General features: G+C 34.2%; 1 protein-coding gene and 1 pseudogene across 2 annotated transcripts in view; one reads left to right on the top strand and one right to left on the bottom strand.

Moving 5' to 3' along the window:
- The window catches only part of LOC102895068 (putative N-acetylated-alpha-linked acidic dipeptidase), a 47,740-nt gene that overhangs the window by 11,301 nt on the left and 12,586 nt on the right, over positions 1–23,853 (bottom strand). For both annotated transcript variants that reach the window (XM_015600534.2, XM_006926706.3), the window contains exons 5-14: positions 18,160–18,285; positions 16,914–17,100; positions 14,176–14,269; positions 11,361–11,459; positions 10,989–11,074; positions 9,580–9,699; positions 7,366–7,448; positions 5,920–5,983; positions 3,189–3,256; positions 82–173 (exon numbers count right to left, since the gene is read on the bottom strand). In XM_015600534.2, the coding sequence (XP_015456020.1) occupies positions 82–173; positions 3,189–3,256; positions 5,920–5,983; positions 7,366–7,448; positions 9,580–9,699; positions 10,989–11,074; positions 11,361–11,459; positions 14,176–14,269; positions 16,914–17,100; positions 18,160–18,285 (1,019 nt within the window). The remainder of the gene's footprint in view (positions 1–81; positions 174–3,188; positions 3,257–5,919; positions 5,984–7,365; positions 7,449–9,579; positions 9,700–10,988; positions 11,075–11,360; positions 11,460–14,175; positions 14,270–16,913; positions 17,101–18,159; positions 18,286–23,853) is intronic.
- On the top strand, positions 16,114–16,232 carry LOC112475062 (annotated as a pseudogene).

The following is a 23,853-nucleotide window of genomic DNA, read 5'->3' as shown; positions in this document are numbered from 1 at the left end:
AATAAAAATATTTTTATTTTCAACACAATCCCACACTGACTTCAGTCGAGAGTTTGTCTGCTTGCTTGTTTGTTTGTTTACCTGGGCAGGCCACTGAACTCTGGTGAAGGACTTTTTGCATTCCAGCTCTCATAAAGAGATTTGCCTTCAAAGTCTTTATCAGGGCTTTGGAGCTATACAAGTTAAAAGAAAAACAAAAGAGAATACTTATAAATCAGATGTTTTAAAAACTAAATGTCCATTAACCAGGCAATGATTAGCTAAACTATATTCAGTAAAATAAAGGATACAATTCATACATTAGCAGTCATTAAGAATTACAATGCATTTCTGACAGTACAGGAAAGTGCTCATGTTATTATGTGTGGACCAAAAAGGGGTCACATACTAAATAACCCTGGCAAGCTCAGAGGAGGCCAGCGTGATGGGCCCTGTAAACACAGAGACTAAAAGTAACCACGCAGGATGGTCTGAACATACAAATTCCTAACTAAAAGCAGGTCATGGAGGGTAGTCACATCCTGGGCCTGTAGTTTTCTTGACAAAGGTCAATCGTTACCTTAAGTGAACCTGTTTATTGTCTTTTTGCATCTAAGGTAACAGACCCTTGGAATGCCAGAGTAACCACTTTTTTCCAGACCTTTCAGAGCATAACCCACTACACCAGAGCAGGAGACCGCAGAACCCCTATAATTATCTTGTCCCCTGCATGCTGTTAAATGTTAATTATTAGCTCCTGTACCCACTACTGTAAAAGAAGTATGCGTCTGTCTCTCCATTTCCCTTTTTATCCAGTCCCAGAGATTTCTCCGCTTTCCTTTCTCTCATCCCCTTAATCTACCACCAAGATCCGTAACCCTCCTCATATCTCCTCCTTTAATTCTAATGTACAAAATAAGCTGCAAAACTGCCATTGTTCAGAGCGTTTACTCAATCCATTGAGATTTTGTTTCCAGGCAACTGTCATCAACTTGGCTCAAAGAGACTCATTAAAATTCTACAGAGTTTTGGATGTTTCTTACTTTGACCTGTGTAAGTGCAACTACTATAAAAATATTCATGGAATGTATGGAAAAGAAGGCTACATCAAATTTACCAAGACATTGTATTCAAAGGAATGGTTATATTATAAAAAATTTTTGGTCCATTTTTCAGAATTAAGGAAGGCTACTCTCAAAAACACATATTTCTCCTCCTCATAAAAAAACTGAAAGGAAGCAAGCTGGTTAAGGGAAGGTATTCTTAATATTGCTTCTTGCCACTAAGGTTGCTAAAGTCATTAAATATTACATAATAAAACAAACATTAATATTAAATTTAATTAATTGAGTATTCATTATAATTACAAATACTAAGCTCTAAATACATTTTCTGGTTTTAAAGATGAGAAAATTAAGGGAGTAATATATGACCTTTTATTGAATTCCAGACTCAAAAGCATTAAATGTTATGCCAAAAACATTTAGCAAATAAGCTTTAATTAATGTTCCAGTTATTCAAAGGTTATTGAACAATATATGGTTTATAACATTTTTATTTTATATTTAATAAAACTCATGTTCTATTTTTCAACAAATTCAATTTTTAAAAGTTTATAGAGTATCTATGTTCTTTAAGACTTTTTGTGAATGCCAGGGATACAAAGCTTAATGAGACACATTTCGTGCTCTCCGCTAGTGGGAACTGTAAATAAAAACATGGAATTCAATGCGCTAGGTGCTATAACAGAGGTAATGTGAAAAGGTCTATGTGGACACAAATTTGCATAAGTGTGGAGAGAGAGAAGTTATGCTAACATCTTACCTAGTAAAACATGAATAAACACAGCAACAAAATAATTTCACTCAAGCTTATAAATTTACATAAAACTTTGCTATAAAGGATAGTACCACTCCATTTAGTCTAAGAAATGCAAATGTGGAATAGTGTAGGAATATATTACTAAATTCTCAGTTTTTCACTAGTAGTTGAAATGCTGCAAATTATTCTCCCCAAATAAAACATAATAAAACAAAACCCAAAATTGTTGAGCATCACATAATTTCAAACCTGACCTAGACAGCAGTGTTTTTGTAATTGTCCCAGGGTGTCACCAACCCAACTAGTACAACTGCCAAGATTCCTTAGAGCTTACCTTAAATTACGTGTATGGTGGGAATCCTCTGAAATACTCTGTTTCAGATATTTAAATTTTTATACATTTCATGGAAATTGGTAAAACTGCAGACAAATGATGGCACTCTTAACTAATGACATCAGTAGATTTTTTTCAAATTAATTTTTCTATTCTTATAGAAGTTATAAGATTAAATTTCATGCTTTTAAAACCAAAGCTTAGTGATGTTTAAGTCTTACTTAAAATCCCTATCTGAGGGGAAACATTTTTTTCTTGGTAATTACATTTCAATTGGTAATTCTATTAAATAGGCAAGTCTTTTTTTTTTTCCTTTCCAATTCAAATTAGGTAATTAGCAGTAATAACAAAATTCTGCCATGCCAAAACTCATTCATTACGATTAACTTTAGAAATAGTGGGTTTCTGGGGCATGAGAACTAAAGTGAAGAATTGCCTGTCAGTCCTACAGGGATTCAGGCACCATCTCTCTGCCAAATTCAGTATCTTGTGCAGCCGTCAGAAGTAAGGTAACTTTAGCTGTCAGCCCAGCCCAGTGGAACTCAGTGGATTGGAGCCCAAGGCAGGAAGTCAGGAAGGCAGTGAGCGGTTTCACCTAGCCTCTGGCCCAAAGCGATTTGCCTTAGCAGTCAGGTCAGTGTGTTTTCACTTGTACTCTTTCTCAATCAGTTAGAAACTTTAACTCTTCCTGCATACTGAGTTACTTGGTATCATTATATTAAGGAGAACAAACCAGTTTTTAGATTAAGGAATTAAACCACAGGACCAAGTCCTGGTTCACCTACTGTACGAGTTGTAACTTGGGTGGCTACCGATTTTTAAGCTCAGTTTTCTCATTTTCAAATGAATATGGTAGACACACGCTACCCAAAGCCTGTTTCAGGGCAGTGTGGAAAGAAACAATTTATTAGATGTAGTGTTCTATGGAGTGAATATTTGCTTTATGAAAAACAGGCGAGTTAAAAAACAACACAGGTACTTATAATAATGGTATCTCAAAATATCATCATTTGTAAAACTCGGATTTTCTAAAATTACATATAATTATTTTTACCTTCTTTGTTAGGTTGTATACCAAGCTGTACATCAGTGGGGTGCAATCAACTCTCAGAGTGTAGTTTCCTGAAAGATAAAGAGAAGATAGATACCTTTTAATTTCATATCTGTATTTTATTCTTTCAAAGACCATTCCTAACTCCTTAGCCAGAATGATTCTTTTAAATCTAAGTCCAATCGAAACTCTCCAACTCCTTACTCCATAAAATCCATCATCCTCACCATGGCTTCAGGTCACCTCTCCAAATATTCACCTTCCACTCTGCCAACAGACTCTTCCTCAGGGCCTTTGGACATACCGCCCCAGCAGCAAAAACAGTGATCTTCATTATATCTACATTACATACGCCACTTCACTTACACCTGTGGTCTACGGTCATGTTTTCTGAGAGGTTTTCCCTGAATGAAAAAAGCAAGTTGCAGAACCATTTAGCTGTATATGATACCAAGAAACCTGTCTAAGATCGTGAGAGGCAACAGAATGTACTGGTTAGAAGAATAAAGTTGAAACAAACCAGCCTGATTTAAGTTTCAGATCAATCCTTCACAATCTGAGTAACCTTGGGAAAGTTTCTTAATCCCTCTAAATCTCAGTTCCCTCTTCTATACAAGAGAGATAATACTTACCTCACACAGTTATTATGAGTACTAAATAAACTTTTACATGTAAAGCACTTAAGACAGCTACACTGTTGGTCTTTGTATGAGCTAAATTCTACATATGAATGTCAACATGAGGGAAAAAACCCAAACTGAGGACATTAGTACCTTTGGAAAGAGGGCTAAATTTGAGAGTGGTAATAATAGAGAATTTTGCTTCATTTGTAAATTTTGCATTTTAACATGAGAAAGCCAATTGTCATTTATTATAACATTTGAAAAATAAACACTTAATAAAATTTGAACTATAACACAAAGTGAGATAAGTGCTGTCCCAATCATAGAATAATGTTTGTGTCATTTGCTCTTGATCCTGAAATCATGGGGAGACAATGTAGCATTTTAAGTCAGGGAATGACATAATCAGCAAAATCCAATGATTTCCAATGATTGAAAAAGACACATTAAAAAGGACAGACAGGATGATGATAAAAAATAAAAATAAAAAAATAAAACAAAACAAAACATACATTAACAATCAAATCTCTAGCAATAAAGAGAACATTATTCTTTTAAAGAATATATGAAGTATTCATTCTGTGTGGCAAAGTGTTTCATCTTATTAAGTGTTTTTAAGTAAGGGTAATAATAATCCAATCATTTCTGAACTTTTACTCTGCAAGACACAGGTCTAGGAGTTTTGCTAATATCAACCTCTTTTGCCCTTACAAGAGCCTTTGAGATACGTGCTCTTAGTAACGCTATTTACAGGCGAGAAAACTGAGACACAGAAAGTAAGTAACAATCTGAGGTCACACAACAAGAAGTGGCAGTGGCAGGAATAAGGCCAGGCCTTTAGCCACAAAGCTAAGAGAAGAAGGAGAGGATAACTGAAATGCACTGGGTAAACTAACTTAAGGAACAATGTAGTTCACGCATGTGGACAAAAAAAGAAAATGTAAAGGTCAACATGCCTCTATAAACCAATGTCTCAATTACTGTTAATATGGCGAATTAACTAATACCCTAAAGAGAAGATTCTAAAATTCTACCCTCCATTCATTTACTCACTCATTTGTGGCACCCATGCAACAAATATTCAGTTATTGAGACATTAGGAATTCAGGAGTTATTAAGGAATATACTGTTTGTTCCTTGCAGAAGATCATCTAGTAAGGGAGGCAGTTTGTAAAACAATTAGTTAATGATGGCAGTGATGAGTGCTACAAAAATGTGGCTCCCCTGAAAAAGAAACCTTTCAGGAGAGACTGTAAGGCTAAGAATCGAACAGTCTAGAGAACACCAGTTACAATGGCTGGGAGGTTGAATATGGTCCAGAATAGAAAGATCAGTGGGTTTGGAGTGTAGGGACAATGAACTGTTGGATCTTCTTGCAAATAGACCTGAGAATGTCCTTTAGTTCACATCTCTGCTTATCAAGAGCAAATCTATTCTTAAAGGCCCGTCTTAAATGTCTCTCATTTGCGCAAGCCTTTCCTGAAGTTGCTATTACTCTCCCCTCTGAAATCTCAGACCCAGTCTGATTATATCCTTCTTATTGTACCTGCATGTATTAGAATCCTAGACTGACTTATTTTATCAGCTGTACAAAACTGTTCTTACTAACCTCATTCTTTTGAAATCCTGGAAAGTACACTGCATAGAGAGGTAGTCAGTCAGTAAATATTTGTTCAATTGAGAAAAAGAATTCAAGAAGAAAAATAGTTGGTGAAAGCTGAATCTTGGACATCAGCATTTTTTCAAAATGTGCACGTACGCTATTATGATAAAACTAGGTTTAAATTTAAATTACACTTTTTTGCTACTTCATTCTAAAATCATTGAAATCTTTAGCTCCGTGATTTACTTATTCATTTAACATGTACTTACTGAATTCCTACCATATACAAGGTAATCTGCTGGATGAAACCATCAGAGTGCTGCCTTCCCAAATTAGCACTCTAGGGCTCACAGCTGCTGTGAGTTAGGGGCAGCAGCAGGACAAAGCAGTAGTAGATTCCCTAACCACATGTTAAGGAATTTGCTTTCCTTGTTAGTGCATAATTTATGAACTAAACTGCGGCTACTACCACGCTCACATCTTTTCCTGTGAGACCAGTGATATTCACCTTCTATAGAAGAATCGGCATTAATATAGGCCACACCACGTTCTTGAAGGAGTCTGGAATTCTCCTATAATATGAAAGAAAGAAAACCATAAGTATAATCTCTCCCTAAAAAAAGTGCATATCTATATTAACTGTAGATTTCTTAATTAAGCTGGCCCAAATTAACCACAAATTTGACATATAAGAGGCTTAAAATAATTTGAAAGAATTTCAATAAAATATTTGGTAAGAACAACAAGCAAAATGTTTTTAAGACTAAAATTTAAAATAAAACTCTGTACATTCTTAATCTGGTAAATGGAAAAACAGTTGATTTCATAACCATACTATAGTTTATCCTTCAAGAAATTCTCTTAGCGAGATCATTTCAGTGAAAGTCGTCCTGTTAATATCTCATTATTTAAGTAGAGAATCTTGCCTGATTCACAAGGAATGAGCTATTTTAAATTTATAGATTAAAAATGTGAATTTCAATTATGTCTATACTCAAATCTGGTTAAGTTCTCCTGTAGGATGGCACCACCTACTGGTCAATATTGATCATCGCAGTTTTAAAACCGACAAAAGTGTAGCAAAAGTTTTTTGAAATATCAAGTAGACTGAGTCTCCCAAACATGGAATTTCCAAAGCATCTTGACTGTAAGAAAGGAAATGCAACTCTAGGTGATGAAAATAGTTTGAAAAAGACAAATCACAATCTCAACATATTTAGGTTCTTCCTAATGCCAGCATAAGTCTTTCTTGTTTACAGAAGCACTATTTCCTCCCCCATTACACCAAAGAAAATTGAAGTTTACAGGGCTTCCCATAATTTCTGGAGTATAATAGGAGCCAAATAAATATTGACAGCATGACTGGAAGTAATGATATGTCAACTTTGCATATATTTATAGCTAATGCCTCTATTACACAAAGCCTATAATTCATACAGGTAAATTACTTTTCAAGGGGCCTAGTAAATATTGTGGTAGGACTTTCTGCCTCACTTTTAACATAATTTAATTTAGAGTAGGTCAAGATGATACCAGAAAGATAATTGTGAAAATACACCTTACTTCACAAGCTCAAGGGGTATTTAAATATGGTAGCTTTAGGAGTTAATTTGGAAAGGCTAAGAGAAACATGGTATCTTATTTATTTTGATGTTTCATTTCTAGTGAATTTACTTACTTGACTATCACAGTCCCAGAAAATGAAAATAAATTATTTTGACAATCAACATTAACTGGTTCTAACAAGTTGAAACGGAACTTAGTTCTTTAGTGACAAATATATATATATGTATTTTTTTGATTTTTTAACAAGGATCTGTTGCTTCTGATTTTCTGGAAAAAAAGTTTGAATATTTTGTCACTGGATTCACTTGTTATTTTTACATCCTTTAGAATTAAGTCTGAATTGCTTTATTACTATGAAAATGTATGTTGTAGCAAATTATCAACTAACCTCTGCCCACTCAGTAGAACCAAAAAGACCAAATTCTTCTGCATCCCAACTTGCAAACAAAATTGTTCTTCTAGGTTTCCATCCTAAAATATAAGTGTATACTTAGAAATTCTGGGTAAACACATAATACATACAAGACATTGCCAAGCCTAACAGGAAAAACAACAAAATCATTATTTAGGAAGGGTGAAATGTGGTGACAATCTTTACTTATATAATTTCCTTTTGTAAGATTTTAAAGCTGATTCGTTAATACAAAATAGCACCTTTGTACTGAAAAAGGAAAAAAAAAAACGTAGACATAATAAAAATCCTATGAGGTCATAAAATATTCTAATAAGTTTATAATGATTAGCTGTGCATAGGAAACCACCTGTGGTCTGCAGCTGCCTAGAGTGAAGAAGAAATGCTAGATGTGGCCTGTGTTCTGAGAGCAGATAAAACTCAAAGGACATCCTTTATAACTCTCCTGTGTTGTTCTGACATCACATAACTGTTCACTGTCAGCTGGTTGTATGATTTGCTCCACTCTCTGCCAGAATTAGTCAACGGAGTTCAGTTAACAATGCCAATGTCTGCTGCTGCTGAAAACGACATAATTCAATAGGGAGAGGTCCTATGGCTCAGACTGATAAACACTGACCTTGGAGTGAAAGAAAGCTTATTTTCAACCCTGGTTCTTTCACTTACTAGCAGTATGACCAAGGGAAAGTTATTCAAACCTACTAAGCCTCCATTTCTTCATCTATTCACCAAGAATAACAAAGTAAAGATGAAATTACTACTTGATTGTTGGAAGGATTAAGTGGAATATTTTCAAATATGGCACTTAATAAGTGCTCCAAAAATTGTAAGTAGCTGTAATTTTAATATTTCATTTGTGCTTATTAAGAATACTCATTGAGTTCAGTGTTTCATTTTTTTCAAGTTTGTTAATAGTATTACTCAAATCTCCTATTAATTATTTTTCTTCATCATTCATTCTTTTAGCAGGCTCTAGAATTGTCACAATGATGTTTTGTATTTACCACAGGGAATCTGCTTACAAAATCATGGAAATTTTTGTAATAATATGAAACACTACTTAATTTATGAACTATGTAAATTCAGGTCTCTATAGTTCTGTTTTCTTAAAATATAAGATAGCTGTATAGAAAAAAGAATAGAGCACCTTCACATTTCATTTTATAGAGAGACATCATGGTTTTGTAAACTGGTAGCCAGAAATTTGAGTTCAAGCCCTGGTTCTCTGACTCTGCCACAAATTAGTTCTATAACCTTGGGCGAATTACTTGATTCTGTAAACTTTGATTGGCTTATTTGTAAAATGAGGACAGAAATAACTAGGCAAACTTCTCCACGGTTGTTATGGATTCAAAATAGAATAACAAACTTTGTTTCCTCAGAGAAAGTAAGTACCATGCAAATTTAACATTTTTATCACTGTTTTTATTGTTGCTGAAAAAATACGAAACTTTTACAGCTCCCAGACACCTTGTTTGTAGAGAGTAAACAGAATGGACTTTCTTCTTTCAATGTATAACAATTATTTTAAAAAGCAACCATTTGAACTCGATTTTATTTTGTCTTTTATATAAAGATTGTAAAATGACTGAAGTACTGGTTCTAAGAATACAAACCTAAATTCTGGAGAGCAAAACAAAGCTGGAGGTGTGAGAATGCAGATATTGAATTTTCGACAGTATGCTAGAAGACAAGAAGATCAGTATTTTCCTGAATAAACTTTGATCTCCTCAGTTACGGAGTACATGTGACCTGAGATATGAGGCTGGAAGAGCTCAAAGAACTTCTGCTCAGATTTCAGACCAGGAAGCTTTGGCTCATGACCTCGTGCCGGTGTGTACCCTCTAGTGAAGAAATCCAACTCTATCTTCTTAGTTGCTAAGAGCAACCACTCACAGTATAATTCCTTTATTTCAGATCATTATTTAGTATATAAACATTAATAATGTAAATAGTATTACATAAATAAATGCAAAATGAATAAGCAATATAATTAACTAACCAACATTAAGTCATATAACTACTATTTATTGAAAGCTACTTTATGCTTCTTAGCTGATGTAGTCTACATGTATCCATCCTCTCAGTTCATCCTTCACACAAACCTATGAGATGGCATTTTTACATGTACTTTACAGAGAATTAAACTGAGACTTAGACAGGTCGGTCTTTTTATTTTATTCAAATTACCTTTTTTTTTCAGTATTCCAAAACTCCTCACAATTTCATGAACGACAGCTGATCCACTCTGAGGGTCAATGCCACCAAACACCCACGAGTCACGGTGACCTCCAAGAATGACGTATCTGTCTAGAAAGCATTATTGCAAAATTACTTATGTCATTTAAGGTCAATAACATACAAATTGCAAATGACTCAATAGCATCTAAACACAAAGTACTCACAACTCAGAGAAAGACAGCAAGTGTCCTGAAGACTTGTGTAAATATAGTACTTATTTTGTTCTGATTTTGACATACGAAGAAAACATAAACGTGATATGCAAATATATGCTTCAGTGTAGTACAGTAATTATAAGTATATATGCAATATATATCTGCAATTATAAGTTAACTATAAAACTATCTGTATTCACATCTTTATATAATTCTTTATTACTACTCTCTTACTACTTATCACTTTGTTTCCGGTATTTTCAGAGTAAGAGAACATAGTGGCTACATAGTAAGTTCTCCACTTCCCACTCTACGTACTGTACCTGTTTTCTATAGTGAACGGGAATTGCTCCTCTACCCAGCACTCAGGATGATCTTTTCATATCTGATAAAGCATTTACCAAACACTTAAATGTACGGCTCCCCTCCAAATCATAAACTCCTTGTCCCTGTTATGCATCTTTTTTTATCCCTTCATCTCCAAAGCTTAGCATAGAGCTCGCGCAAAATAGGTACTGAGTAAGAATCAATAAATAGCCAGTTACATATGATTTAGTATTTACTGGAAGCGTATCAACGTGTTTAATTGCTGAACAAAAGCACTGGCTGCTTGTAAGAAAAAGATGCAATTTAAGTGGATCTGTTTGGGTCGGGAATATATAACCATATAACTCTCAAAAAACTGGAACATAATTAAGACCCTATAAAACGTATTAATTCCCAGGTCATCTGAAATCCTGTGGAAATCGGGTGTCTATATATTTCATCAACTTCAATAAAAAATAAAGCTATATAAGGGATTCATCAATTCAAGTTTACTTGAATTTTCTGAGTGCTATCTTTTATATAGATATTTAGAGTTATCTGAAGATACTTCCCCATGCAAAATGGGGTCAACAAATCCAAATGACTCAGTGAAAACACCTTAAATCTATCTCTCCCTGCCCTTTCTCCCGATTCTCTAAGTCGAGGGTGCAGTTTATCACTGACCTTGGTCGACCAACCAAGCTACACCATTTACTTTTCTTTTCTTCACAACGTGTATCACAATACAAAAATTGCCTCATGTTTATGTATTTTGTGTTTATGGAGGTTCCCTTAGGGCAAAAAGTTGCTTTGCTTTGATGGTTCTAGAGCTCAGAGCAGCACCTGGCACAGAAGAGGCGCTCATTTCGATGTTTGCTGAGCAAATGATTAACTTACCTGGTTCCACTGCTCCTCTGAGAGTTCCGATCACGTTGTAAATTCTTGTCACTTTATTGTTGGAATGGATGTGCATCTTAACTTTTCTAACGTAAACATAAAGAACACATTCGAAAAATATTGGTTAAAAGATTACCACCCACAATTTTTAAACCTTACATCATTGTCTAAAAGATTTCTAAAAGTATACAGGCAAAAATTACATTGGCCAACTGTCCAGTTATAATGACGTAAGTATAACCCCCTCTTCAACTTGTGATTTTGTTTCCTGATGGTACTAGCTAAGTTTTACTTTTTTAGTCATAATTGCTTTTTTATTTAAAAAAGGTTTACTCCCCATAAAAAGAGTTAACATAAAAATAGTCTCTTAACTGTGTAGAAAAGTTTCCTGCAAAGCCAGGCCCAACGTTGTAGGGCACTTTGAGATTTCCTTTCCAGCTGCTGCCTGGTGGTGCCGATCCACCCATTTTTCTGTGGAACACAAAAAGTAGTATTAGCTGAAGGAAAACTTTGAAGTTACAAGTTAAAATGCCAACAATCTTGCTCTCTTGAGTGTCTGCTTGTAAGAGCTTCTACGAGTCAGGGATAGAAAAGTGCTTTGCATACGATATGCCATTTAAATTCTTAGTCAAACTCTTATGAAGTCATCTCTATCATCCCCACTTCACAGATGAGGAGCATGAGGCTTAGAGAAATTAGGCAGCATAGCAAAGTCACGTGGCCGATGGATAGTGGTACAGCTGATATTCAAATATTTGTTAGGAATTTGGACTCCGTGTTACTAGCTTCCAATAGTAAACCATGTGAAGAGTGCTCTCCTCAGCATGCTCTGAAGAGACAGCTTGATGTCAAACTCTTTGGGATTTTCCATTGTGCTTTTTCTCTCATTGATAAAACGCACTCGAAATATGTATAAAGATATCATTTACAAAGTACTTTCACATATACATGTTAGGGAAGAAGAACAACAGAAGAAAGATTTCACTTCATTCAGCAGCCCCTAAAATCTTCATGCTATTTTTTAATACAGAAAGGTAGAAAGATTCAGGTAGACAAGCCAGTACATGCCACCAACTCAGCAGGGGACCGAGAAAGAGATAATGATAATTATTTATGGAATAGTGGGGTTCTTACAGGTCTACTGGAACATATCTGACTATACTGTATAAAGAATATGGAGTGACTATTTCTTGATTTGAGCGTGGAAACCAAAGGTACCTTTGCTAAAGAGCAGTAGATAAAGGAATGAGGTTCGAGACAAACTTGAGAGTGGAAAACATCAATCTGCCTTTTACAGCATCATCTCTGGCCACATCCTAGGCTTTGCAGTGGAGCACACTGCAGTTTCCTCTTTTTTCTGTGCCTGCCCACAAATGCTTGTTCTCTGCCTCTATATTTGAGGAAATGTGAATAGCTCAACTGGACCTAGAGTTTATAGCACACCCAATACTAAAACAACTGCTAAGAATGTCTTCTCATGAAAAACTAATTATAAATAATATTGTTTTAAAATGCTATATCAGAGAGTAAATACTTTATCCTATCACACTAGTAGTTTGGCTAATAATATAATTTCAAGTAATATACTATTAAATGTATTTACCTATTTACAACAAAATTTCACATAAAAAGCATCAAGTAATATGAATGGGCATTTTACAACGGCAAAAAGCATGATCAATAGTTAAACGGCAAAGAATTAAGTATACAAAAAAGTTATAGAAGGCAAGTGAAGAATACACATATGCTAGATTATACATAAAATAGTTCTACAATGATATGTTATACACTAATAACACTGAATGCCTTTGGGGTGGTAATGGTTAAGAAGGAAATTTTTCACTTTATAACCTTTAGAATTATGAACTGTGTAAATATAATTCCTTTTACTTAATTGGAATCACATTACACATTGTTTTGAAATCTTTTTTCATTTACTTGTATAGCACATGCATGTTTCCGTATCGTTAAGTACTCCTGTACAACATGTGCTGTACAAGTGCTATCATAGTATCTGACCACTTATCAATTATGGAAGATTTGTGTAATTTATGGTTTTCTACTATTAGAAGTAATGCTAAAATCACTTGCATCTTTTAAATAACATAAATATTTAGATATTATTTATAAACATGTTTGGACAAATGCATAATATATGAGGCCCTCAAAAGTTGTGCCTAACTCTAAATCCTAACCCATGTAATAACGCTCAGAGCCTCCAAAAATAAGAGATCAGATTACTCTTAATTGCTCTTAAATTGGAGAGATCCCTCTAACTCTCTGATGTCAGTCTCCTCGCCTGTAAAAATGAGGGCACTGCACTAGATAAAAAAAGTTTTCTTACATATACTAAAATAAAATGGTCAAGAATGCCTTGGACTCAAAGAAGAGAAGGGACTAACTGGCCAGACACTGTCTCTATAGCAATACTACTTTCAAAGAATAATAAAGAAAAAGGGACATGCAGACAGGAGAAAGCAGGACAAGAAAGGGGAGAGTTTCAATGCCAAATTAAGCAAAAACACATTTGGAGACATTTCAATGATGAAAGCAGAGGGGGATGAGAAAAAGAAATAAAAACAAAATGAAACTTTCTCTTTCAGTGGGTTATTCCAGCTCCTGTTACGAAGTAGACAGTAAGAGGATTAGAGGAGTAAGAAATTCATTAGCAGAAAAGGCCTATGTGGAAAATAGTAATAGAGGCAGGGAAAGCCATCGGACTGCAATGCAGGTCTGATATAGGGTAGAGAGAAAGGGAAGGAAGAAAAGACTGTTGGGTGGCAGCCACTAGTGGAGCAAAGCCAACAGGCAGTCCCGAGCCTCCCAGTCACGGGCCTGGTTTAGTATCCCTGATGCACTCAGTTACTGACTGGGAGCCCCTGTGGGAAGTGTGGCCTGGACACAAACAGATGATGTATTTCAAAGCACAGTGGCTGGAGTAATTTGATCAATTATGCTCCTTGCGGCTGGAGATCTGAAAGGCTCATTTTCATGGCTGTCACACACTAGACACCAACATGTAAAGTAAATTCCAGAACAGAACCACTTTTCTATAAAATCGTGATAAAAATTGGATGTCTCACCCACCTCAAGAGATTTTCGGTAACAAATAATGGAGATAAAAGCATAAAAGTTGAAGACTGCCAGTAAAGAGACATATGCCATCTGCTGTTTCTCACAAACTTACTCCAGGAGCTTCTGTGCATCAGAGTATCCGATTGGATGAACAGGAATACTGGGAAGGCCAACAGCTTCTGAGAGTTCACGTCTATAAGCATGTTCTGAAAAAAGTCGAACATACTTCTAATAAAAATTCAATCCTTTTCAAAAGGTCCCCTGTAAGTTATGTTAAACATATTCTCATATCACATCTACTAGTATTGTTAAAGTAAAAAGATATGACCATTTCAAATGTTAGCATGAATGTGGGACAACTGAAACTCTCAAGCATCGCTTGTGAGAATATAAAATTAGTCACTTTGGATAACTCTTTTGAAAAGTAATATTAAACAGAAATGTGTACTATGGCACAACAATTCCACTGCTAGATATTTACCCCCCAAAAAGATGAAAACATATGTCCACAAAAAAATCTGTATAAAATTGCTCATAACAGCTGTATTTATATTAGCCAAATACTGAATACAGTCCAGGCGTCTATCATCAGGAAAATGAATAAATAATCTGGAGTATGGTCCCACAACAGAATGCTATTCAGGAATTAAAAAGAACAAATTACCAATACACAGAAAAACATGGATAGATCAAATCATTGCACTGAGCGAATAGAGCAAGGCACAAAAGAACACATATTCCACTCATATGAAGTTCAAAACCAGGCAAACTAATCAATATTGATAGACATCTTAAAGTGATTTTGAGGAAGGGGTGGAGGAAAGTGAAAATAGACCAGAAAGGAGCACAAAAGAACTTTCCAGACTCGTGGAAATGACCTATATTTTATTTTGAGTGACAGAGATGTACACATTTAAAAAATTTATTGAACTGAACTCTTAAAATCTGTCTATTTTATTACATGGAAACTCTATCTCAAAATAAAAACAGACATTCTGTCATTTCTTCAGGTTTAAGAAAAATAAAGGCAATATTTTCATTTTTCTCCAAATTTTTAATTATCTCCTAAAACTTTACATGATTGCAAAAGCTTTTTCTTTCTATGGGTAAAATAACAATGATATGTTGTATGAGATTTGCTTTAAAATTATCTGGAGTAATAACAATAAATAAACACAAACAAATAAATAAAACAGATTGACAAAATGTTGACAATTATCTCTATTATGTATTATATAGTGTATGTTAGAACTATTCCATAATTAAAAGTAAATTTTAAAAACAGAGAAAAAGAATAAGGCACAAAAGAGAATAAAGTAAATGTTAAGGCCCACAGGGATAACATGATTTTCCCCTAAAATATCATTATTTAAATTTGAGGATAATCAGCAGAAATATTCTGATTAATCTCATTTTATGTTCATAATTTTAGCTTTACATAACAGCTTGGGAAAAGTTGAATGGTTTTTTAAATTTGAGAATAAAAAGGTGAAGTAAGTAAATCTCAGATATATTTATGTAATTCATGCTATGCATTGCTTAAAAAAATAATCTATGACAATGAACCATGTTTCAAAAAGATTTACAAAGTCAAAGTACATAGAGAAAGCTACAATTTGATTTAAAAAAAAAAATGAACCCCACAGATAAAGAATAAATATGGAAGTTCTACAGGTACTGTGGCAATCTATTTTATCCACGTTACACACCTTAGTTTTAAACTACATAAACTAAATGATCAAAGATTTTTGTAAATATCATCAAATAGCTGAGTACATTCAAATTAGCTCCCTATGTCAACGATCACAGTGTTACAGAGGAGCATTTCAGCACAAGAGAAGCATGTGGACCCTGGAGCCGGGCTAACTGAATTTGAATCCCAACTCTTCATTGAGCAGTGAGGTCATCTGGGGCAGACTGCTTACTTCTCCTAACCTCACTTTCCTCCTCTGTCAAACGGAGATAATAATACTATCTAGCTTATAGGGTTGTTAATGCATGTAAAGAGCCGACACTTAGGAAACACTCCTTAAAAGTTATCACTGTTGTCATCTATGGCCATGCCACCCTGAACAAGCACGATCCCGTCTGATCTCGGAAGCTAAGTAGGGTCGGGCCAGGTTAGTACTTGGATGGGAGACCACCTAGGAAGACCAGGTGCTGTAGGCGTAAAAAATAAAAAAATAAGAGATTGTAAACTGACAAGTTCTTTGCAATCTGTGAGGTCAACCAAGGGTTGCCTCACCTAAAATATAAAAAATTATATATAAAAAAAAGAGATTACTATTGTCTTTATACAGCAAACATGCAATAAGCATTTTCTGGACTATATTCTAAATGTGACTTTTTAGGGGTTTATAGAATCTCCTTTCTGCTATTCTTTATCCAAAAACTGTGGAAACCATAAATTCAGAGGAAATTCATTTGGCAACAAAACCTGATCTGATGTAAACTCATTTGACAGAAAAATCTGACTTAAGCAGACACAAATCTATTTATATCACTTCTTTAACACAGTTTAGTATGATTATTCATACTTTGTGCTGCAAAAAAATATTCATATGCTTGCTTCCTGAATCTTGTGCCAGCCTCCAACATGAGTATTATGCAACATATGGCAATATGCACTGTATTACTTTTAAATTCCAAAACCCATCAGGCCCAAGGATTCCAAATAAGGAGTAAGACACCAATAATTTTTCAGAGTTCAAAAGTTTTTAATTTATTTCTTAGATGCAAAGAGGATAAGAAAATATGTACTTTGTATGTTGTGAAAGGACATCTTTTCCTAAAATCACTTAAAAACGCTGCTAAAATTCCTGTGAAAATAATTGAGGCCTGGTCACTCACCGTTTGCTGGGTAACCAGGTGTGAGAGGGTCCCCTGCGCCATTGAGATTTAAGATATTTCCACGCTGGACACCACTTCCAGGAAGATTCCAGCCATCTGGATAGGGCTCCACCCCAGGAACAAAGTAATCTGCAGGGTCTGAGTACAGAATGATCCCTTTGGCCCCTGCCAGCTCGGCGTTTTTAACCTGAAAAACACAATGTTTTTCTTACCTCAGGTTGGTTGTTCCAAATTTGGTCATATCTATTTTCAAAATTAAATTTAAGCAAGTAACCAAACTTTTTATCTTTAATCTTTCATCATTAGACCTACAACAAAGAACATCAAAGAGAGAACTGGCATTTTCTTTTTTCTACTACAGACTCTGAAGAGTTTCCAGAGCAGGATGAGCCCTGAGAGCAGTAGTTTTTGGAAAATGTAAACATGAGCAGTACTGAGTATGTGCTGTTTCCTTACACTAGTTTAGAAGCACAAGAAGCAACTAGACTCCATAGGCCAGATTTCCATTTCTTTATGGTTAAAAGGGAATATTTTTGAAATTTAACCTCCCACGAAAGAGAAAGAATCAAGTGATAGTAACTTTAAAAACTGCTATGGGAGTTCGGAGAAACATGGCGTAAGAGACGTCCCCAGATCTCTCTCCTTGAAACAACAATAAGCTGAACATTTAAAACTCAACAAAAAACACCCAAACTGCACACCAGCACATCTGAGTGTGGGATCTGTGCATAAGAGCTACCACAGAACCTGTCTATTAATCCAGAGCAGTGGTGAGGAAGATCGATCTGAATTAGATGAAAATAAGTAATAGAATATTAACTACTAAATATTAAAAGAAATTCAGTTTGGTTAAAAAAAACTGCAATGGATAAATTGGTTTATCTCATTACCTATAATTCATTTTAAAATTTAATTTAGCAAATATTTTCAAAGATAATATTTAAAACAAAGTTACTGAAGGTCTGTCTTTTAACAACAAATCCAAAGCATGCTTCTTTGTAGACCGCGGGCAGAATTTTAAGTATGAGAAAAATCTTCTCTATTCTCCTTGAACTTCTACACTGGCCACATTCTAATGATCCAATTTAAAACCCCTGTCTATAACCAATATATGTGTCCTCCCTATACAGTGGGCATGTTACAGACTATGAGAGGATAATGGTCCTCAAAAAGTTTTAAGGATATGGTTTTACACATATTAGATACAATTTATATTTGTGGAGAATAAAAAAGAGATGAATTTTACCTTATTTCCTCTGAAAATTTTCCCATATCTGGCAATCACAATCTTCCCAGAGCAACTGATGTTCATGTCCTGCTCTAGTTTAAAGAAGTCTTCAGTTCGTGCATAGTTGACATATACAAGATCACCCTGTTGAGATCACAAATGATTTCTACAAGTAAGATTAAATACAAAAATGTTTTTCTGCATAAGGACTGTTTCACATCTTTAAGAAGAAAGAGGCAACAGAAGGAAAGCGGATCAGAAAAGCATGAATCTCAGGTAAGAGATTAAAAGGAGAAATAAACTTAAATCGAGAAGGCAATTAAGCTGGGTTAGAGACAGGAATTTAACATTAAATTTTGTTTATATCTGATTCCTCTATAGTGGCTAAAAAACTATAGAAATGTTCCCCTCCCCCCCCAAAAAAATGTATATAAATATACACATTGCTGCATGAAATTTTAAGGGCTCCAGGCACTCGAGGTTAAGAAGCCCTTGATGAGAGCTTTATTCTCTTTGAAGTACATTCAGAAAAAGTAGCTTACTGGGTCTTCACAACCCCCAGGTAAGAAGAAAGGTCAGGTAATATCCCTGGTTTACAGGTCTGGTTTCATATCATTACTATAATTATGTGCAAGTATAACATCTGAGTTTTAATACAGTTACACACCACATAATGACACACTGGGGGTCAGCTGAGGGTGTCCTTGAACTGGCATTAGATGAAACTTTTCCCTCTGCTTAATCCAGATTCCTCCCTCTCCCTGCCACAAATACTGATCCCAAGAGAACACTCCTTAATTAACCTCTAGCATGCTAAATTTCATTTCAGTTCCTGTTACCTAGAATCTGGGTATGCCTGAAAGTCTTATTACTCACTATCAAACTTCCCATGATTAAGAACACACACACACACACACACACACACACACACACACATGTTGAATTTTAAAAAATATTTATATTTTTAATATGACTATAAGAAAATTCTTCAGGAATAAGTTATTATTATAATTATTAGTAGTATCAAATTGAGTCTAACATCATTACAAATTTTTATAAAAAATACCTTAACATAAAATTTTACTTGAAATACATCTCTTAATGCTATGGGATTGTAAAACATTAGGTCATGGATCTGTGAATGAATAAACTATTTCAAGAATAAGAAAGCACTCAGCTCTATTCACATTTCTTGTTTTTAGGCATAAGTTTTGAGAAATTTTAGGATAGAAATGAAAGAAGTTTTGCTATGAAATCTTCACTAGATTATTTAAATTCTTTCCAAGTTATAACCCCCAAATCCTAAGCTAATCTATTACATAAATTAATTCTAATGATATCAGCTGGAAACTTAATTAGCCTCATCTTTAATTTTGTTCAATTGCAAACCATTTGACTTGCCAAATCATTCATTACGTAACTATCAGAATCTATCACTATCATCTCTTTGTTTGGAGCCCCACAGATTTTTTACAACTTAGAAATTAGCTTTATATTGTTTTAGGATGTATGGATGATATCTTTCATTTGTAAGGGAAGAGAAAAATAAATAGGGAGGTGGAGACCTCACCAGAGGCTCATTCTCAATTCCATGAAAGAATACACTAAGAAATTGATGATGAAACTCATTTCTTTAAAATGATTCCATGCCTTCCTTTGGAAAGTCTTCACACACCCTAGTTTGAAGGTCCTGTCCTGGATGATTTCTAAAATTCTATAATTTTATTTTGGTTATTGTTTTCCTCTTGGACTACATTTCTCATGGCATTGTACAACAAATTTATTAACAGATATTAAAATACAGTTGTGTCCAAGCTGATTCTAGGATTCATTTGACAAATTTATTGAAGATGTAGGGTCATGTTATATGCCCAGCAGTGTTCTAGGAATTAGTGAAGGACCTAATAAAAGGACCCTTATGTCATGGGCATCACCTCTTCTTACCCTATAGCTTGTAACTACACACAAACTTCATTTCTTTAGTATAGTTCTTTTCTCTGTAATTCAAGCTGGTTTTGTCCAGATAATGGCATTGTGACTCACTTGAACTTTTCTTGCCTTTATCCTCTGTATGCCTGCTATTTTAATCATTAACCCTTAGGACAGAAGATTAACTTAGCCTCAGGTCTATAATCATGAAGAGAATAGTTTGGTTAGACTTCAGACTAAGGATAATATCTTGGCTTTAGATATGTCTCAGCTTCAAAGTCTCCAGTTTCCCCATTCTTTTATCAGACAATAGACTGTTCCTAATCTAACTCAAGCTTAGAATGTCCCCTGCCTCAGAAAATTGCCCTGAAACTTGTGAGTATATCCTAATTCTTGCTGATCACAATCTTTATGATTTAGCACTCTTTACAGACTGCTTCCATCTTTGTTTCTGATTGCTGACAAGGACTGCATAGCCAGGTGGAAACCTGGAAGGCTCTGAAAAGCTGAACAGACCCCCCACACACACTCCCCCCACCCCCAACCAACACAGAGCCTCTGGAACAATGCCCAGATTTACCTAGATTTTCTCTTAAATACCCTAAGCCAGATTGAGAATGTTAAGGCAGTTTTTCAAAGTGTTAACCTGATTAATCACCTGTGCTCTGACAATAACCGCTTATTCTAAATAGCCCAAATCCTGAGATGGTCTATTGGCTGAACAGCCCCAGAGGTTTCATTAGGAATAGAGTAAATCCCTGACCTTGAAGGAATTTACATTCATGTGGACAGCATAGAGATAAGATAATAAACAACAAAGTTAAAGCTTAAGTAAATTATACAGGAAATTAAAAGGTGATAGTGCTGTAGAAAACTTTTTAAAAAAGTTTAGAGTAGGCAGGGTATTGGTACTCAGGTGGGTACAATTTAAATAGAAAGAGCGTCTACTGAGGTGACATTTGAATTTTTGCTTCAGTAAATGGATTACTCTTAGCTTTTATATTTCTCTTTAAAATCAATGCAATATTAATGCACTAATAATGATAGCACTGTATGTCTGATGTATAATTGTTAGCCCTCGCCAGAGTTCACTCTTTTCTGTGAAAAATTACCCAACTTGATTTCAGTGAATTTTATCTTAGTGAAGAGTATTCTACTCGAAATTTATCCCTATTTAATATCACCAACTTTGAGGAGAATACTTTTTTAAATGTCTGTAAATTGTAGCTATCTTTTGAATAATCCACAATCCTCACAAAACAAATTATGATAGAGAAGGGGTTGGAGAAGACAGTTTTAAAATGTTAGTAAACTTTGAAAATGAAAATGAGTGTGACAGATATGCAAGTTATTGCTGTGAGTTAGAAAAAAAAGCTTTGTTTTCAGACAATGCCTTTCTTGTAAAATTTACAATGTACTATTGTTCTATGACTGGGAATAAATACAATCTTGCACTAGAATTGTTTAAATTGTTAGCCTAGAATTTTCCGTTTCTTTCAAGCTTCCACCGCCCTGATCTTGTTAAAAGACTTGAAAAACTAGCAGTTTTCAAAGCATGGTTCTTGAACCCTCAGAATCAACATCACCTCAGACTTCATTGGTAACAAACTCTCAGACTTCACACAGAACTTACTGACACTCAGGGAGTAGGAACCCCAATCTGAGTTTTACAAATCCTTTGGATTATTTTGATAACCTGCTGAAGTTTGAGAACCCCTAGATTAGACTATATTTTATGGACATTATCAAATTACTAATTTCAAATAGGCTAAAGCAAAACTCAGTATTTCAAACTCCAGAGGATTCAGATGTAGATCCAAAGATAATTTACAGTGAACTATCTTAAGAATACGTATAGACATCAGTTTAAAAAACTGATTCTCCACTGGATAGGTTACAGGTGATCCAGTGTAGCACACCAGCCAGAAAAACCTCTAATATTTAAACACAAATAACAATCCAATGCAGATTCACATGCTCCTATCTTCTCATTAGTTTGGATTAGTTTAAGCCTACTTGAAAGATGTGAGTTAATTAATCTCTATGGTTCTGTTAAAGTAGAAGAAGTCTGTCAAAGTTCAAAAATCATCTGGGGAATTTTTAACAGATTATACAGTAAAGACACAACTATTGTTAAGTATAATTATCTCCTTATAACATTCTGTCTTCTCATCCAGAAACATAATCTGTTTCTTTGTACATAATATTTTTTACTGCTCAATAAATTTCAGTATTCATCAACTAGTCCACAATCATTTAAGATTTTTAAAGCATATTTTATATTTTATGGTTATTTTAAATTAATTTGTTTTATTTTCTGCTATTATGTACTATCTGTCTATATATATGTATATATTTAACTCCAAGCTGGTAATATTAATGCTATTTTTAAAATAAATACATATTAGTACTCTTCATCTATTCTGGTTATACAGACATATCACCTTAAACAATGAAGACATAAATTAATCAAGAAGATCCAAAGTGTAAAACATAAAAAGAACAATTAGACAGTACTAAAATTAAAGATCTATTTTTAATAAACGACAACACAGATAATGCAAACAAATAGTAAAAATTAGGAGAACATATTTTCAATATTTAAACCAATATGGAATAAAATACTTAAGAAACACCTAAAATTAATAAGAAAAAGGCCAAAAATTTAACAGGAAAAGAAAAAGGTTATAATAACCATTTCACAGATTGAAAAATCAGAATAGCTAACAAATGCTTAGAGATGAGCACCTTGTTTGTAACGGGAAAAATATGAATTGAAATAAATTAACTAAAACAATAATAAAACAAATATGGGCAAAAATTATAAAGTATAATTTCAATTGTTGATGAAAATATGGGGAAAAAGGAACATTTATACAGTGCCACTGGGAGTAATAAACTGCTACAGTCTGGATATTGTCAAATTAAGTATTCCCTGCAAACCAGCAATCCCACGCCTGGCTTATTGTACACAGAGAAACACTTGCAAGCTTATATGGCGACAAGTATGAGCATATTCACTCCAATACTTTGTGGTAATTCAGGTTCAGAGGCAAAACATGTGTTTGCCACTGAGAGAATGGATGTTACATATGGTAAGCACATACATCGAGTGATATGCAACAGTGAAAAGTAGTGAACTATCTCGACCTAAGGAAATACGAATAGATTTCTAAAAGACCTTTGGTTGAAAATAGTAAGAGATCGAATGAGACCTAAAGTATACTACTTATGTAAATCTAAATATCCACCAAACATAAAATAAAGCCTTGTATTTTCAAGAATACATATATCGCTAAGGACATAAATACATTAGAATGGGCTGGAGAGGAGACAGAATGAGAGAAGAGGAATGAGAATTAGAAGAGAAATGAGAAATGAAAGGGAAAGAAAAGCAATTAAATAATTAAGTTAGGAATTTTACATGAACACATGATAGTAATGTACTTTAACCCAAGGAATAAGTCTAAGTGATCTCACTACACCTGAGTTCTAAAATATACTATCTCTTCATTTCCAATTGTTATATGCTTTATTTCTATCTCATGTCAATTATAAAATTATGAATTTATTAAATAATTACAAGTGTTCTAATTTTTAGGAAGACTTTTTCTAATAATTTAACATTTAGTATAATATTAATTATTCATTTGAGGTAAATTTCACACAACCAACAGAAAACATTCTTCTATTCTAAGTTTGTAAAGTTTTTAAATCACAAATAAGTTAATAAATAAAATACTTTTGAAAAGAATAAAAATGTGACTTTTTTTTACCTTACTT

Source organism: Pteropus alecto, unplaced genomic scaffold (assembly GCF_000325575.1).
Source record: "Pteropus alecto unplaced genomic scaffold, ASM32557v1 scaffold7, whole genome shotgun sequence".
NCBI classification, from domain to species: Eukaryota; Metazoa; Chordata; class Mammalia; order Chiroptera; family Pteropodidae; genus Pteropus; species Pteropus alecto.
This window is presented reverse-complemented; position numbering and strand designations above follow the sequence as displayed.